Here is a 16,031-nt window from a genome sequence, read left to right as displayed (position 1 = left end):
GCCATTTGGAAACTTTTAAAATATGTATTTTTAGCCTCTGTGAATACAAATGAGGGGAAATGAGCTTCCGTTGCTGTGCTTTATGTGATGTAATGTAGTGGAGCGGTGCCACTCCAGCACTATCTCCTGCCTGAAGAGCTGTACAGTGCGCACACAGGGAAGAGGGGGCGTGCTTGGAATACAGATCTGAACAAAAAAAAATACATCCAGTTTCACAGTGTTAGTGTGTACATAGGATGTGTGACTGGGTCTCAGCGAGGAACAGTCGGTTTCTACAGACGACAGATGCTTATGGAGTCCTTATAGATGAATCATTGCTTTCATGATTCATAATACACAGATGAGCCAAAGGTTCATGTGCTGCAATATGCCGGTGTGTGGGTGTTCTGTAGAAGTCTCTGTGTCAGCTATAGGTTTTTCTGTTTTTCGTGTCAACGGATTAAGCAAATTAACAGACTATAGTACTGCGCTCCCAGGGATGTTTATATTCAGTTTTTAATTAAAAAAATTATAATTAAATACAACAAATTTTTGCAAAAATATAGGTGATCAGTTTATATATACTCAGAGTGTATCGTATTCAGTTCTAAGCATAAATGGTTTGAATAAAGATTTGTGCTGTGAAATTATTGTAGAATAGCAAAGTTCGCAACACAGATATAACAAATGATTTAACAAATATAAATATACTAAAAGTATCTCTTATCAGACATTACCGGCAGTGATAACATGACAATATTTTTTGTGATGCTGATTCATACAAAAAGTGTGAAGTCTGACGTGTGTGTCGGAGCAGCAGCACGGTCACAGGAGCTCCCCTGACATACTGGCGTCTGCTTTAATTATGGACACTTTAATTATGTGAGGCTGCAGAATAAGAAATATTAGAGTGCTTTCAGTGAGCTATTGATCCCAGGGATGATTCATAGGTGGTCAATAAAACTCATGGACTGAAACTCACCATCCATCAATCAGAGAGCTGAAGGAGGACGGGGGTTATGGGGGACATTTTTTTGCGTTCTGAGTTCACTGTGAGTGTACGCTTCAAATGCAACATGGCAACGTAACTAACTGCAGTTTCTTTCTTTTCCTTGCTCAGATGGAGCATGTCCCCCCCTACGACGTGGTTCCCTCCATGAGACCCATCATCCTGGTCGGGCCCTCACTCAAAGGCTATGAGGTGAAAAGACCCTCTCCAACTTCTGCTTGTTACAGCTGCGTGCTAGTGATGTTTTCAGGTTGTCTGTGATGAAGGGACTCGACTTTGGTGGTCAAAGATCAAAGGTCAAGGTTACTGTGAACTCATAAATCACTTTTTGCCTTGTGAACACAATTCCTCAAAAATATCTCGAGGGAAATTGTACAAATTTGGTACAAATATTCACTTGGACTCGGTCAAAGCGTTTTTGCCTCTTGAACATGATATCTCAAGTCTGCCTTTAGAGAATAACTTGAAATCAGGGAAGATATAACTGATTTGATTTCAGTGGGTTTAAAGGTCAAAGGTCGCTGTGACCTCATGTGTAAGAAACTGCACTGGTTAGGGAGTTTTACATCTAATTCAATTTCTATTGTCTGTTGTCTTATTCCTCATCACTAGGTGACAGACATGATGCAGAAAGCGCTCTTTGACTTTCTGAAACACAAGTTCGAGGGCAGGTAAGAAAGTGTTTCCATAGCGACTGTTTTTTCTTTTTTCTTTTTTTTGATTACTATGCCCGCAACAACCTGTGCACTGTATCACTGTTTCAGGATATCCATCACACGGGTGACAGCCGACATCTCCCTGGCCAAGCGCTCCGTCCTCAACAACCCCAGCAAACACACCATTATTGAGCGCTCCAGTACCCGCTCCAGCCTGGGTGAGGCGATGTGTTTCACTCATCCCTTTTTGTCATTTGATGGATGAGAAAGTTTATGATAGATATTTAAAGATTAGGATCAGAAGGAAAACATTTCTGTTCATCATGTCATGTTGCTGAACATTCATTTAACTATCTTTCTCTCTGTTGTTCATATCTATATGGCTAGATATATATATATATATATATATATACAGTAGATAGATAGATAGATTCATTTATTCTTTAAAGTCATTTTATTGGCAGCTTGGTTTGCAACAACAGTTGACATTTCACAAACTGATTTAATTATAAAAATGCCTGTAAAACTTCATCTAAACAGTAAATCTTTATAATGCTGCAAGAGAGGAGACACTGACAGGAAGCACAATATGACTGTACTGTATATAAACATGGACGATGCGTCTCTACTTCCTCCCACATCTAGAAATGAAGCCATAATATTCAAGATGCGAACGCTGCCATCTTGTGCCTCTGAAGTTAGTCAGTCTCAGCTAAAACAAAAGTAGACAGAAACATAAACACTGCAGCCAGTCACTAGTGAGAGATCAAAACGCTTTTGTTTCATTTTTGGGGAGAAGTCATGTAGTCCATCTTTATATACATGGTCTACACAGAACAGTGATGTACCCAATGGTAGTAAAGGCATATTTATGTTTATGGTCCATTATCATACACAGAGGTCATTTCTGTTTTTTACAGAAATAATAAAAGAAAAAAATTAAATCAAAGGGTAAAACATGAAAAACATTTTTAAAAAGTATTAAGCGGGAAATGCAGCCACTGGAGGTCAGCAGAAAGATCTCAGGGGGATGTTGAGATGCTCTTTCAGCCATTGTGATAACTTGTGATTTTCACTTAATTTCCATTTATATGGAATGATTTTGAGGTCGACTTGTAGTTGACGTAATGTTGTTCCTTGTTGATGAGGATGAACAGAGCTTGTAACTTAAACCAACATTGTACCTGAAAATGTCAAGTTTTTCCCTTTTATTCCCGCTCTCACTGCCAGAGTCTGATCTCCTCCTTTCTCTCTTCATCCTGTCTTTTCTGCCCTTTGCCCATCCTCCCCCTTTTCCCTCCCACCACTCATCCTCTTCCCCTCCACTGTCTTTTGATTCAGACGTACTGGGTACGTATGCTTTCCTTTCGACCACAAAACGCTGAAGCCTCTCTCCTCTTCCCTCCTCCTCCCCCCTTCTCTTCTCCTCATCATATTCATCATCTGCTCATACATTGTTTGTCTGCCTGTCTGCTTGTCTGTCAGTTTCTCTGTTCCTCATCGATCTGTGTGACAGCCTATAGTCTCGAACAAAAAGGAAAAAATTGCAAATTCAAAGTGGGAACAGATCCGTGGGAGGGCAGCAGGGCGGCAGGGCGGCTGGTAGCTGCTCTGCTTCTCTGTGCAGAGAGGAAGCCAGTACTTTCGATACCGCTCTGCAGTGTTATCCCTGTGATGTATGTATGCAATAGAAGCTGGACTTTGCCCCAAAAACTCCAAATTTCCAAAGTCCAAGTCTTTTTTGAAGTTGCCTGCCATTTCTATAAACAAGTTAAAGTTTAAGTTTGCTATCACTCTGCAAATGCTCGTTTTTTCACCTCCAGCTTCGATTCTTTATTCTCAAGCCCTCTGGAGGCTGCAGAAAAGTGTGCAGGTCCCTGTGTCTCTGCAGATTGCCTTACCCCTGTTATCTCACTCTGCTGCCGGGGTGGAGGCGCTGAGGTTCGACGAGACAGGCGCAGAGCATTCTGGTTTCTCGGTTTTGTAATCTCTCTCCTTACACGTCGACAGAGCTGATAAAAAGAAAGACGCGGGGAACTGTGCTCGAAATGCTGAATAACAAGCTCTCATAGGTTGTTGTTGAGGAACAATGAAAACAAAACGCCCAAGCAGTCCACAGACTTGAGTGGCTCACCTGATAGAATAATCACTGCTGTGCAAATTAGCGCTAACAAAACTAATGTTCCACTTTATTTGTTTGATGAGGGTGATTATTTTTTTTTTTGTTTCCGTTTTGTTTACATGGTGAAATATTGTGCCCTTATTATTCTAAGTTATTCCAAGGGCCACAGGCATCTCATTCTTAAGTGCCTCAGCAACTTTGAAGCACGTGAGGGACACCCTGAATGTCAGGAGGTGGCAACAGAATGAGGATGCGACACTGCTCCATTTAGCTATGTGCATAAATGGAACTTTGATCCGTGGTCTATTTCATATGCTTGGAAGTGTTTTTTTTCTTAAACCTTCACATGCATGACCAAGTACTAACATGTCGGTTATGTACTTGTTCACAGAGTAGAGGAAGTGTGGCTGATGTACATGCAGTGCTGTGTCTCCTCTAAAAAAGAAGTTCTAAATAATCATATCATGACTTTTACGCTGTGTTTACGTGTCTTATCTGTTATTCTGCTTTCAGCGGAGGTGCAGAGTGAGATCGAGCGTATCTTTGAGCTGGCCCGCACCCTCCAGCTGGTCGCTCTGGATGCAGACACCATCAACCATCCCTCTCAGCTTGCTAAGACCTCCCTCGCCCCCATCATTGTCTATATCAAAATAGCCTCACCTAAGGTACGGCATCAGATGGCTTCAGAGGAACCCGGTGGACAAAAGCTTTCATTCAGTGCTCTGTGACAAACCTAACCTGCATGCATGTTTTCCCACTGATACTGTGCATGTTAAGTAGCAGTTGTTGCTGCATTGCTATGCATGAAGGTGGATTACTGCCACCAACTGTCTGCCTGATGGGAAATGTTGAAGTATACAATACACAAACAATAAATAGATAAATAGTACTTTAGCTAATTGCGTAGCAAATATTATTGGTTGGGAAGACGTCATATGAGAAGAGATGCATAATAGATAGTTCACAGAAAAATTCAAAGTCACTCTACTCACCACTACGCTGATGGAGGGGTGGGTGAAGTGTTTGAGTCCTCAAAACACTTTAGTAGTCTCAGACGCAGGATATTTTACTAGACTGCTTAAGAAATCTCCTAACACTGTCATTAAAAGATGAAATCATTGTACATTACGGGAATTTTGGTATTATTGGTCGTACAGGGGGCAAAATGATCATACACATACAAACATTATCGCACATCTGGCACTGCTGACACCCATGTCCTTAAGCAACACATGCTACAAACCAAACTGACCGACGTGTCAAAACCTTGCTCCATACAATGTTTTTGGTTTTGAAGAGCTAGGTCTTTCAGTTTGGGAACAGGACTTTCACGTTCACATTATGTAATACCTTCACTCAAAACCCTGTGCTCACACTCAGATAAGCCCTGCTTGTGCTCCAGGTTCAGCTCTCTCTCTTTCAGTTTGGTAGCGTTTGCTGTCGGTACTGTTCAAATAAAAATTAAAAGGAAGAGATACAGGGTGGCTTCTGTTTTGTTTTTATAGTTGCTTGCAACAGTCTCCCCAGAACGTAAAGATCCTTGATTTTACCGTTCCATGTTCACCATTTGAGTCCTGCTTCATGAAGGTGTCTTCGTACACTGGAATGTAGGAATTTGAAACACAAGCAGGGTTTATTTGTAATTTCAGAAGTACTGCAAATGCTCTACAACTGAAAGACCACTCTCTTGAATAAAGATAGAACTAAAACCATACATCGCACAGCTGTACAAATGTGCACATATATATATTATCAAAGATAAAAGTTGTATCAGGAGACACAGTGTTGTTTTCTCCCTGCAGGTTCTCCAGAGACTCATTAAATCCAGGGGGAAGTCTCAGGCTAAGTATCTAACTGTGCAGACGGCGGCAGCAGACAAGCTGGCTCAGTGCCCACCTGTGAGTTCTACTTTGCAAACCATCGATTTTGTGACAAATAAAATATCAGTTCCTATCATTTTTGCTTGAACAGAGGAGAATTATTCACTTTGGTCCGAAATTATTTTCATGCAGGAGCTGTTTGACATCATCCTGGACGAGAACCAGCTGGAGGACGCCTGCGAGCACCTGGCCGACTACCTGGAGGCTTACTGGAAGGCAACGCACCCCCCGAGCAGCAACCCACCCAACCCCCTGCTCAACCGCACCATGGCCACGGCAGCCCTGGCCGCCTCCCCTGAGCCCGTCTCCAACCTGCAGGTACAGGTGCTCACCTCCCTGCGCAGAAATATGGATCTGTGGCCTGACATGGACGGTTTAGCCAATGATGGAAAAGTAGAAGAACACGCTCTCTGAAGTCCAGTAGAGAGCGAGAGAGAGAGAGAGCAAGGGGAGGGGGGACTCCGGCAACTCAACCTCAAACCCAGCAGCCTGCTCTCTTTACCCTGAAGGAGGGGTGCATCTAAAGCCTGTTTATGCTGTATAAAGAAACACAACACAGATGCACATTCGCACAAACAAACCTATGCAAGAATTGTATTAACAAATGAGCCAATTTCCCAAGCATGAACAGCCAGTTTCATTACACCAACCAGTAAAACCATCTTTATTGTAGCAGGTTTCTCTCCCTGCTAAAACTGTGTGAGCAGCTCAACTCCAACCACACTGGACCTAAAGAATAACCGATACCTCTGCCCGCCGAGGCCCCCCCCCCCCCCTTCCGTTTCACTGTAATCAAGAGTGAATTGACATCTGCTGCCCCCCACCCTGGCCTCTTTTGCTCCTCGGCCTCCTTTCTCCTGCACTTTCTCTTCTCCGGGAGGCTGAATCCAGTCTGCTGTCCTCCTCCTCCGTGTTGCCATGGTACCGCCCCTGAAAACAGCAAGTCATGTCCGCCTCTTCAAACAGAAACACTGAGTTTGGTGGGGGCTGTTCCTAACACTGTCCAGTTTATTCTTCTTTTATCATAACTTTTAACAGCTAAAACACTAATCAGAGCTGTCTTGACTCGAAGGTTATTCCTGGCTCGTCCTCACTTATGATGAGTTCCATGCTGTCAAAGATATTCAAGTCTTCAAAATTATGGAAATTAAGTGGCAAGTGCTGAACCAAACATCCACTATTTTTAAGTCAACAAAAGAATATAACAAATGAATTATTATTATTTCTTTATTTACATAAAGTTTTCATTAAGTTTATTAAATATACTGACCTCTGTTTATCACTATAAACATCACAAAGCACAGAGTTAAATTTATTACGTAATCACTTGGTAGCCATGGTGATCGTTCTGCTTTTCTTTTCTCTCATGAGGTCAGACAGCCAGTAGGTGGCACTGCTGTAGCGGTAGACACTGCTTGGTGAATAACTGCTTGGGAGTGTTTGCTGGTTGCTTTTGTGATTTATGAAATGAAACACATTTGTGGAATAACTGCAGTTTGTGTTGGTTCTGTGGAGGATGTGAGTGCAAGTGAGTGTGTGAATGTTAAATTATGTGAGTGTGTGTGTGTGTGTGTGTGTCACTCACTTACGCGAATGCTTTCAATATAACACGTGTATGGTGCTCCTTATAAAGCCTGTATTTTAAACCCTGCCTGCTAATCCTGCTGACTAATGACTGACACTTGGATTTTGCTCTGTTGTTTGTGTCTCTGCATGGTTTTTCGTGTGGCATGGCTTTGGCTGGCTGCAGGGGCCGTACCTGGTGCGTGGCGAGCAGAAGCGAGAGGGGCCTCTGACAGATTGTGGCGGGAGCGGCACTCTACATGACTTTCAGACAGACCTGGGAGGAAAGTCTCAGCAGCAGCAACAGCAGCAGCAGACGTACCTGCGCTCTTCCCGTGGCCAGCTGCGAGGAAGCAGCAGCCGAGGCCTTTCACGGCAGGACACCTTCGACTCTGAGACCCAGGGCAGCCGGGACTCGGCCTACACAGAGGCCGGCGACTCCTGCATGGACATTGAGACCGACCCCTACGAGGAGCCCGAGCCTTACCGAGGAAGTGGGGGCAGCCGCTTGCACCTAGCGCAGCATCACGGCAGACAGGCGTCCTGGGAGGACGAGGGCGCCGAGCCGGACCAGGAGAACCTCAACCACCCTCCGATCCCGAGCCAGATGCAGCCGCATGGACGAGCCAAGCTGAGGGAGCGTTACTGCCAGGACCCTGTGGACACAGGGGCCAACATGAGCCACAACAAGAATCAGGATGAGTGGGGGAGGGACGTCTACATCCGCTGAACATGCATCACACCACAGAGGCAAGAGAGCTCCTGGACAGACTGAGGATGGAGGGAGAGGAGGGGGAAGATTCAGAAGGAACTGAAATGTGGGGGCCATGCCATTCAGGCTAACAAAAGAATCTGTTTACATCCCTGTACAATGTAAATGAATACATCAACTCCCAGATGCCATTCTCATCATCTTCTTCTTGCAATTCTATTTCTTTATGTTTAGAAAAATGATATTGGTCTGTTTCTTTTGTTTCTTTTGTTAATACTGCATGAATATCATGGATTTCTATACTGACAGCACGAGGACAGTAAGTGTTACGATTGTGAATCTATGATTGTGGTCTGTATGACTCAACCCCTCCTTCAGTTGTAGAGTGTGAAGGCTGGTAGAGCTGTCGTCTGTCGTGTCTGTCCTCCGCAGTCTTAAACAGGGTCTAACGTCACCGTCCCCCATGTGTGTACAGCGTCAGGGTTCTTCTTTACATTAATCGCACTCCGTGCTTGTGGATGTCAGGGTTTCCTCCCATTATGAGATCCAGAGGTCACAAGTCCCACACCTCCACTTTCTTATCACCCAGACCTTAAAAAAAAAAAAGAGCTGGTGGAGAAGTTGCCATATTTTATCAAGAACACGTATCGGTGTTGCTACACTCATGTCAGCTTGATAACAACAAAGAACACACTCCAAAGACGTTTACTTCTTCCCCGACCTGGTTCAGCCACTGTACCCGACTGAACACGTCTGACCCAGTCCTCCCATTTCTGTTTACCCCCTTCTCTGTGGGTGCTGAGGGCGCCTGCAGTATTCACTCGTTCTCTGGTTTTTCTAACGCGGTGCAGATTCAAAGCGGAGCTGCAGTCGTGGTCGTGTGAATGAAGTGTCCTGCCTTAGTCACTCCCCAACCCTAATTCAAGAAAAGCTCCAATCACAAGTGCCGGATTGTCTCACCAAGCCATGTCCACCACTGCCACGGTGGGATGTCTTAAACTGTTGTTACACTCGTTTTCATATCATACCTGCGTCTCTTCATGTCCCAGCCCCCACACTGTCGTTCCAGCACATCAACGCTCATCTCGTTTTCTTTGCACCAGCTTTGTCGTCTGTTTTTCAGGGCTAATGGTTATACTAAAAAAAAAAAAGTACTTGTGTGTGGCTGATCAACTTCCACCAAAACAGCTAGCTTGTCTGAAATTAAATACCACTTTCTTCTTACTCTTGATTTCTGACTGAATTATTGTTGGGGTTTTTTCCTGTGGACATTTGCAATTTTTTTTTTTTTTCAATTCTTGTGCGGTAGTGAGAGGAGTATCAATTGGGATCGGGGTGGGGGGGGTAGGATCAGCTTTGGTCTTTACTCAGTTATCTATAATGGAGAATCCATGAATGTCTTTGGTGGGCTGCCTGGGCCCGCCCGTCTTCAGTCGAATAAATAGATATTACATAATGATCAGTAAATAATGTTATTGTTGCGTTATCGCAATTGTTAAAAATATGAGATAACATGTATCATTGGTGCCTGATTGTAGCTGCATTTTGCTTTTTCTGCCTTTCATTTTTAATCTGTGGATAAATTCGTATTTTAATTAAAAATTTAACCAGAAAATGCCACTGTGTCGATTAATTTATATGAGTAGACGATTGTTATCAGAGATCTCAAGGATGCAAAAACCGATTGTACACATGTACAATTTGAGTTTTATTTCTTCACATAGGCCACAGTCAGTGACTGGAGGTATTATGTTTCTGGGTTGTCAAGGATTAATGTAATATATACAGAACACATATACAAAATCTCATTACGTCTGTAAGGATGACCTTATTAAGATTGGGACAGCAGAGGAAAAGGTCTCTTCACAAAACTTTTTTGCCTCATCGAGGCATTATCAAAAGAACGCCTTGAAAGAATAATTTCAAATTTGGCACAAATGTTCACTTAGATTCACAGATTGACTGAATTGTAGTTAAAAGTCAAATGCCACGGTGATCTCAGGAATCATGTTTTTGGCATCTTGAACATGATATCTCAAGCCTGCTTTAAGGTAATTTCTTCAAGTTGTCACCTGGACTCGAGGATTAACAGATTTGATTTCAGAGTGAATTTCATTTCTAGTAAATAGCGTTTTTTTTTCCTTTTATAAAATGAGTTTTTCTGTCTTTTTCCTGAGTTTCCTTCACTTCATTATTTTAACCAAGATACAACAAAAGACTGTTGTGTAACAATGTTGTGTCTAACATCGAACGCCCCCCTGCCTGTAGGAATTATTACCCAGTCAAGGTGCTATGATGAGTATGAATGTGCAAATCCTTAACAAAGACGAAATGCACATCTACACAGCCGCTTATGAAGAAATAAATGAACAGGGACCTTTGTGACTTTATTGTTCCCTGCTTTGCATTGACAGGGATTATCAGCTCCAAAATGCTCCTGGAAAAACACACACTAAGCAAAAGAGCGAAGTTGAAGAGCAGCTGCCAGGATGTGGTTTTTTTATTTCTCAGTGTCTCCTCGTCACCTGCAGCGGAGGAAATGTTGCAGATCAGATGGGTGGTTTCCAGCTGACGCTCAAACGTGACACTGACTTTATTTATTCAAAGTCTAAACAGCAGAGGTGGTGGAGACCCTGGTGTGCTGAGAGTGCTGTTGTTTTAAAGGCTTTATGGGTTGGAGCAAATATGTCTTATTTAAGTCCATGATTTCACCTCCTCCTCCTCCCTCTTCTCCTTCTTGTGAATACCCCTACACATACAATACGTTATAGTGCATGTTACATACTATCGCTATACCTGCCAGAGTTGATTGAAATTAATTTATATATGCCTGCTGTAGGGTCGTTAAGTCCATAACAAATCCATCATGGGTAGGAGCTCAAATTTCTCGACTTTATTATAAATATGTTGTTGTTGTTGTTAGAGTGTTTGAAAGTTGGAGAGTCCCTGAACAGATCTGGATTGTTCAGTGGAAATTCCAGGGGAATCCTTTAATTGACTGGTTTTACTTTCTGTTCATAATGATTTGTTATAAAGAAAGAGGAAGGAAAACTGCCTCACCTCTCTGTCCATGTATGGAGTGAAGGAGGGTGAGGGTGCTTTCCATGGAACTCAGTGGACAACTGAAGGAACTGTATTCTTACTTACCGTATATTTATTTTCCTTTTTTCACCCTGGAAACACATAAGACTGAATATTAACATGGCTTTCTATAAGGTAGTGTTAATGATGGGAAAAATAATGAAATTGAATATTCCAGATACAAGTAAAAGACAAAAACAATGAAACAGCCTCTAACAGAATCCACACTAATGTTACTTTATACAGCAGAAAAACTTATTTTACACAACTGGAAAAGACCCACATTGAACAGAGTGTTTACTGTGCTGCTGGGCTCCTCCTTTGCTTCAGTTTAGATATTCTCCGCAGCAACAGCACTAATGTGCACTTTGTCCATGTGACTGAAAGTCTGAAGAAGAGACTCTGCAGAAGCTCCTCCCACAGAAACGAGTGTTTTTATGTGGTGCAGGAGAGAGTTGTACTGACAGTCACCTGGGATCACACACTGAGGTCTGCCTCCACTGCATTAGTATTATTAAAAATAAGTATTTATTTATTCTCCTCATCACACAAGTGTTGGACATGGGATTCCTGCTCACAAAGATGTTGGCTGTGTTTGGTGACAAAGGTAAGACTGAGGCTCATTTTTAAAAAAACATTTGTTTTGTTCCCGAGGTCAGTCTGTGTTTGAATGTTAGTTATGATTAGAATAAACACTAAATAAATAGAAATATCAATTTATTTCCTTTTGCTAATCCCAAATTCTGCTTTTAATACATTTTCACCATGGAGTTTCAGACATTTATTTTTATGCTGACTGACTTACACTTAAAGCAAGCTTTAAATCACTTTATTAAAATACATAATTCTGACTAAAACTCTCACTATCAAGTTTATATTTTTGTCTGTCACTTTATTTAAATGCATTTTTTTAATTCTGACTTGGAGTGAAACTATGATTAAGTTTATATGTATCACCTTAGTGAAATAGTGTTTTATCACTTATTTGTGTAATATAAGTGTATTATTTGACCAGCTTACTATAGAACATTATATATAAGACTGTTCAATGTTTTATCACTTTATATATAAATGCATTTCCTTTTCTTCTGGCTAACTAAAGTAAAAGTAAGAATGTCGAGTTTATAATTTTCACTGTTGTGTATTATCACTTTCTTTAAAATACATTGTTTTAACCTAAAGTAAAACTAAGAAATGTCAGTGTATATTTTTCATATATGCATTTTATCCCTTTATTTGAATGCTTCGTTTTGATTATGGCTGACCTATGGCACTGTTAAATTTATATTTTGCCCCATAGAGTTTTATCCTGTCTGACTTGTTAAGTTCCAAGAATTAATTGACTTGACCCCATTATTTAAAAGGTATTACTGCTATGTGATGTTGTAATAGCACCATTGTTTTATCTTATCTCTGTGTGTCTTACGCTGCCCTCAAACTCAATCACGCAGCTCCCGAATAGACTGCGTTCAACAAATATTTTGAATCTTTTCCTGCAGAGCACAAAGTCATCATAGTGGGTTTGGACAACGCAGGAAAGACGACCATCCTCTACCAGTTGTAAGTGGTTTTGGATAATCTCACATAACTTCATGTCTGTGCTGCCATTTTTCCGTTTCATTTCAAATGTTTCCTCCTCCTCCCTCACAAACTCATCCAGTCTGACAAAGGAGGCCGTCCACACGTCGCCAACCATCGGCAGCAATGTTGAGGAGATCGTCGTGCGGAAGACCCACTTCTTGGTTTGGGACATAGGAGGACAGGAGAGCCTTCGAGCCAGCTGGCACTCGTACTACTGCAACACAGAGGTGTGGATCACTAACTGTACTAAGCTCTTCTATCAACTGTAAACTGTATGTTCAGATACTGAAACACTTTTCATAGGTTAGAAATTGATCATAAAAGCAGAACATAATTTGTAAATTTAAGTTTGAGCTGTTTATGTATTTCCCCAAAACAAAAACAACCCAGAATTACCACCCTGCATACAAATGCCTCCACCAACCACTGCAGTCACAGTGACAACTGGTCCAAATTTGAAGAAATTCCCTAAAGCAAACTTAAGATATCGTGTCCAAGAGGCCAAAAATATGATTTGTGAGGCCACTGCAACCTTGACCTTTGACATTTGGCCATCTCAATGTAATATTTAATCCATGAATCTAAGTGAACATTTGTGCCTAATTTGAAAGGGCTCTCTGTCGAGGCTTTCTTAAAATAACACATTCATGGGGGTTTGTTAAGTCACGGTTTCCTTGACCTTTGAGCTTCAACCACCAAAATCTAATCAGTTTATCTTTGAGTTCAAATAAACGTTTGTACCAAATGTGTTTCTTGAGATATCGTGTTTCACAATAATCGGTCGACCTCCAGCCACTGGCTGGAAGAACATTGATCACTTAAAATTCAATATATATATATATATATATATCAGTGATAGCTGACACCAGCTGTGACATGTGATATTCGAGAGTTAAGACAGAAACAGAAAGCATTATAAAGGTTTGTAGGCTTATGCTGACTCAGCTGCACATTAACCTACTCTGACTCTTTATTATCCTCCCCTGCTGCTTGGGTTTATAAAGCCTGGTACTAAGCACAGTTACATAATTAACTGTATCACACAAGTCTGCTGCAGATGACTTATGCTCCCTCCACTGATAAAATGGCCTCTGATAATATGACATATCTCTTAATTGTGTAATAATAATAACTGTAGCAATAATAATGATAATAATCAATATGCATTATGTCATGTTTTTTTTCAGATAGTCATTCTGGTTGTGGACAGCACTGACCGCGAACGTCTGACTCTGACCAAAGAGGAACTGCACCGAATGCTCGCACACGAGGTACAAACCCCAGCTCTCACACTTCTGCATTGCGTGCATGTTTTTGTTGTCATGTCTGAGATGGTTCTGTTAACATTTTCCCTTAAGCCCAACATTTAACATTTGGTAAAGGTCAAAAAAGAGTTCATAACAGAATATGGTGCAGTTAGAAGCAAATGTAAACATGTTCTTATGAACAACAGTGTAATAAAACAAAGTTGACGTTATGATGTAACTTTAAGCAGTTATTATATTATATTATATATTTAAACAATTTTATTATACATAAGTAATAGTATTCATTAATGTTCAGTCCTGTATTTTTCTGTCAATAACTCCAGTGAAGACATCTTTTATTTTATCACACATTTACTTCACTATATTATCTGTTCACTCGTTCATTTTGGTTGTTGAATACATAATAACCACCTATATCTCCTACAAATACATTACAGTTGGTTATAATCAATTAATTGAATAAACTGACTATAAATGCTTATGAAATGATTGTATAGTACTTTATATTGTTAAATACTTAAGACTATGCTTTTAACTATAATCAGTGATAAACCTATATATAAGACTTTTATATACTTTTATATACATGTAAATCATAAATATATTATAATAACTGCTTAAAGGAGAGTTATAAAAAAAATCTTTTTTAGTATTCATTATATCAGGTTACAGGTTACAGCAAAATATTCTTAGGAAATAAGTAGTAATAGTGATAATAGAACTTCATTTAGTAGTACCTTTCTTAACAATGTTCCACGACACGCTTCACAAGGAAGAAATAACATCAGACATGTAGATAAGAATGGAACGTGCCTCTTTTAGTTTGAATGCTGCCTTTACGTAAAACCTGCCATGACGTAAAAACCCTGTGAAGCATTAGTGAAACTGCTGCGTCTGCTATACATGTTTTGATATTTTAAGTGACACTCCCACTGTGACTGATTGCACCATAGCTGACTAACCCATGACACGACACCATGAGGAAGTTTCAGCATAGACTGCGTGAGTCAGGGCCTTGAAATTCTTTTCAAATTTTCCGCTGACACTGCTGTTCTTTGTTCTCGAAGTTGACGTGGGAGCAGTTTTTGGTGGTTTCCTTTTCTAGGCCTAAATATCACAGCTCTATAAACATATACGCATTAAAAGGAAGCAGCACTGTTAATCCATCCACTCTTGTTTTGCAGGGCCTACAGAGAGCAGCCGTCCTCATTCTGGCCAACAAACAGGACATGAAGGGCTCGATGACGGCCAAGGAGATCTCTCAGTGCCTCACACTCGACTCCATCACAACTCACTCCTGGCATGTCCAGGCCTGCTGCGCCCTGACAGGAGAGGGGTGAGTCCCACACACCCAGCACTCTCTCTTTCTCCCCACTATTATCATGGTGCATGACTCAACGCTGAAAAATCAACATGTGTTAGAATGACCGGTTTATTCTTCTCTCTTTCTAGTCTACCTGCCAGTCTGGATTGGATGAGGTCAAGGGTCGTAGCAAACTAAAAAAGTGGATAAAACCTCCTGATGCTGAGCCAACCTCGAAGACGCCGCAGGCCGCAGTGTCAGGATCATTTGCAGTGTATAGGCAGACTCCTGTGAACATTTTGTCTGTGACTGAATCTGGTCACCACACCTACAGTACAGTGTCTTGCCTCGCCCCTCGTCTGGCTGAGCCTCAAGGTGGCTGAGCAACCGAACACCTGGATGAATTTAGGGTTGGTGAATATGCACCGTCCAAATGTCCAAACCCTGAGTGTTTTAATAGTAATCTGGAGAAGATTCCTCATATAAAAACAGCTTTTGAATCACAACGCGAGTTTGTGACCTATGGCATTAAACATATATGGAGGATGATACTGTAACTGAAGAAACTATAAGCAGGAGCTGTAGCTCCTGTGCAGTGTTGGGACGCCAGTCTGCACCAGAATTACTTTATGTTTTACACCAGAGAGCAACAGGACTGTTTTTTACCTAAATATATTTAGTAATTTATTTTTAAAATAACTCTGTATTGTATATTGTCGGGAAATGAGCTAGCTGCTAATGATTAAATTCATATTTTAAATGTATATATTGTATAGTATAAAGTTTTTTAAATAAATATTATTTAAATATATTCAGTTTGTGTGTGTATGAGTGTTCTCCCCTTCAGTTGGAATGTTCTTCGTTTCTGGTTATGCAG

At 41.1% G+C, this 16,031-nt stretch overlaps 2 protein-coding genes across 4 annotated transcripts in view; both read left to right on the top strand.

The window, feature by feature from the left end:
* Nucleotides 1-9,145, top strand: part of cacnb1 (calcium channel, voltage-dependent, beta 1 subunit) — a 30,750-nt gene extending 21,605 nt beyond the window's left edge. For all 3 annotated transcript variants that reach the window (XM_020094284.2, XM_020094282.2, XM_069524805.1), the window contains 7 exons: nt 1,100-1,180; nt 1,601-1,659; nt 1,753-1,862; nt 4,280-4,431; nt 5,569-5,664; nt 5,779-5,964; nt 7,397-9,145. In XM_020094284.2, the coding sequence (XP_019949843.1) occupies nt 1,100-1,180; nt 1,601-1,659; nt 1,753-1,862; nt 4,280-4,431; nt 5,569-5,664; nt 5,779-5,964; nt 7,397-7,939 (1,227 nt within the window). In that variant the 3' untranslated portion in view covers nt 7,940-9,145. The remainder of the gene's footprint in view (nt 1-1,099; nt 1,181-1,600; nt 1,660-1,752; nt 1,863-4,279; nt 4,432-5,568; nt 5,665-5,778; nt 5,965-7,396) is intronic.
* Nucleotides 9,146-10,987: 1,842 nt separating this feature from the next.
* On the top strand, nt 10,988-15,965 carry arl5c (ADP-ribosylation factor-like 5C). The gene is made up of 6 exons (XM_069524808.1): nt 10,988-11,609; nt 12,502-12,562; nt 12,663-12,810; nt 13,771-13,854; nt 15,036-15,187; nt 15,304-15,965. Exons 1-6 carry the CDS (start codon nt 11,564-11,566, stop codon nt 15,350-15,352), a joined length of 540 nt encoding a protein of 179 aa, XP_069380909.1. The 5' UTR covers nt 10,988-11,563; the 3' UTR covers nt 15,353-15,965.
* Nucleotides 15,966-16,031: the final 66 nt, after the last annotated feature.

The sequence above is a fragment of the Paralichthys olivaceus genome, chromosome 5 (assembly GCF_024713975.1).
Source record: "Paralichthys olivaceus isolate ysfri-2021 chromosome 5, ASM2471397v2, whole genome shotgun sequence".
Lineage (NCBI taxonomy): Eukaryota > Metazoa > Chordata > Actinopteri > Pleuronectiformes > Paralichthyidae > Paralichthys > Paralichthys olivaceus.
This window is presented reverse-complemented; position numbering and strand designations above follow the sequence as displayed.

Coding starts and splice junctions, on each gene's coding strand:
- arl5c (XM_069524808.1), top strand. CDS start 11,564: ATGGGATTCCTGCTCACAAAGATGTTGGCTGTGTTTGGTGACAAAG. Junction 11,610..12,501: donor GGCTGTGTTTGGTGACAAAG/GTAAGACTGAGG, acceptor CTTTTCCTGCAG/AGCACAAAGTCATCATAGTG. Junction 12,811..13,770: donor CGTACTACTGCAACACAGAG/GTGTGGATCACT, acceptor GTTTTTTTTCAG/ATAGTCATTCTGGTTGTGGA.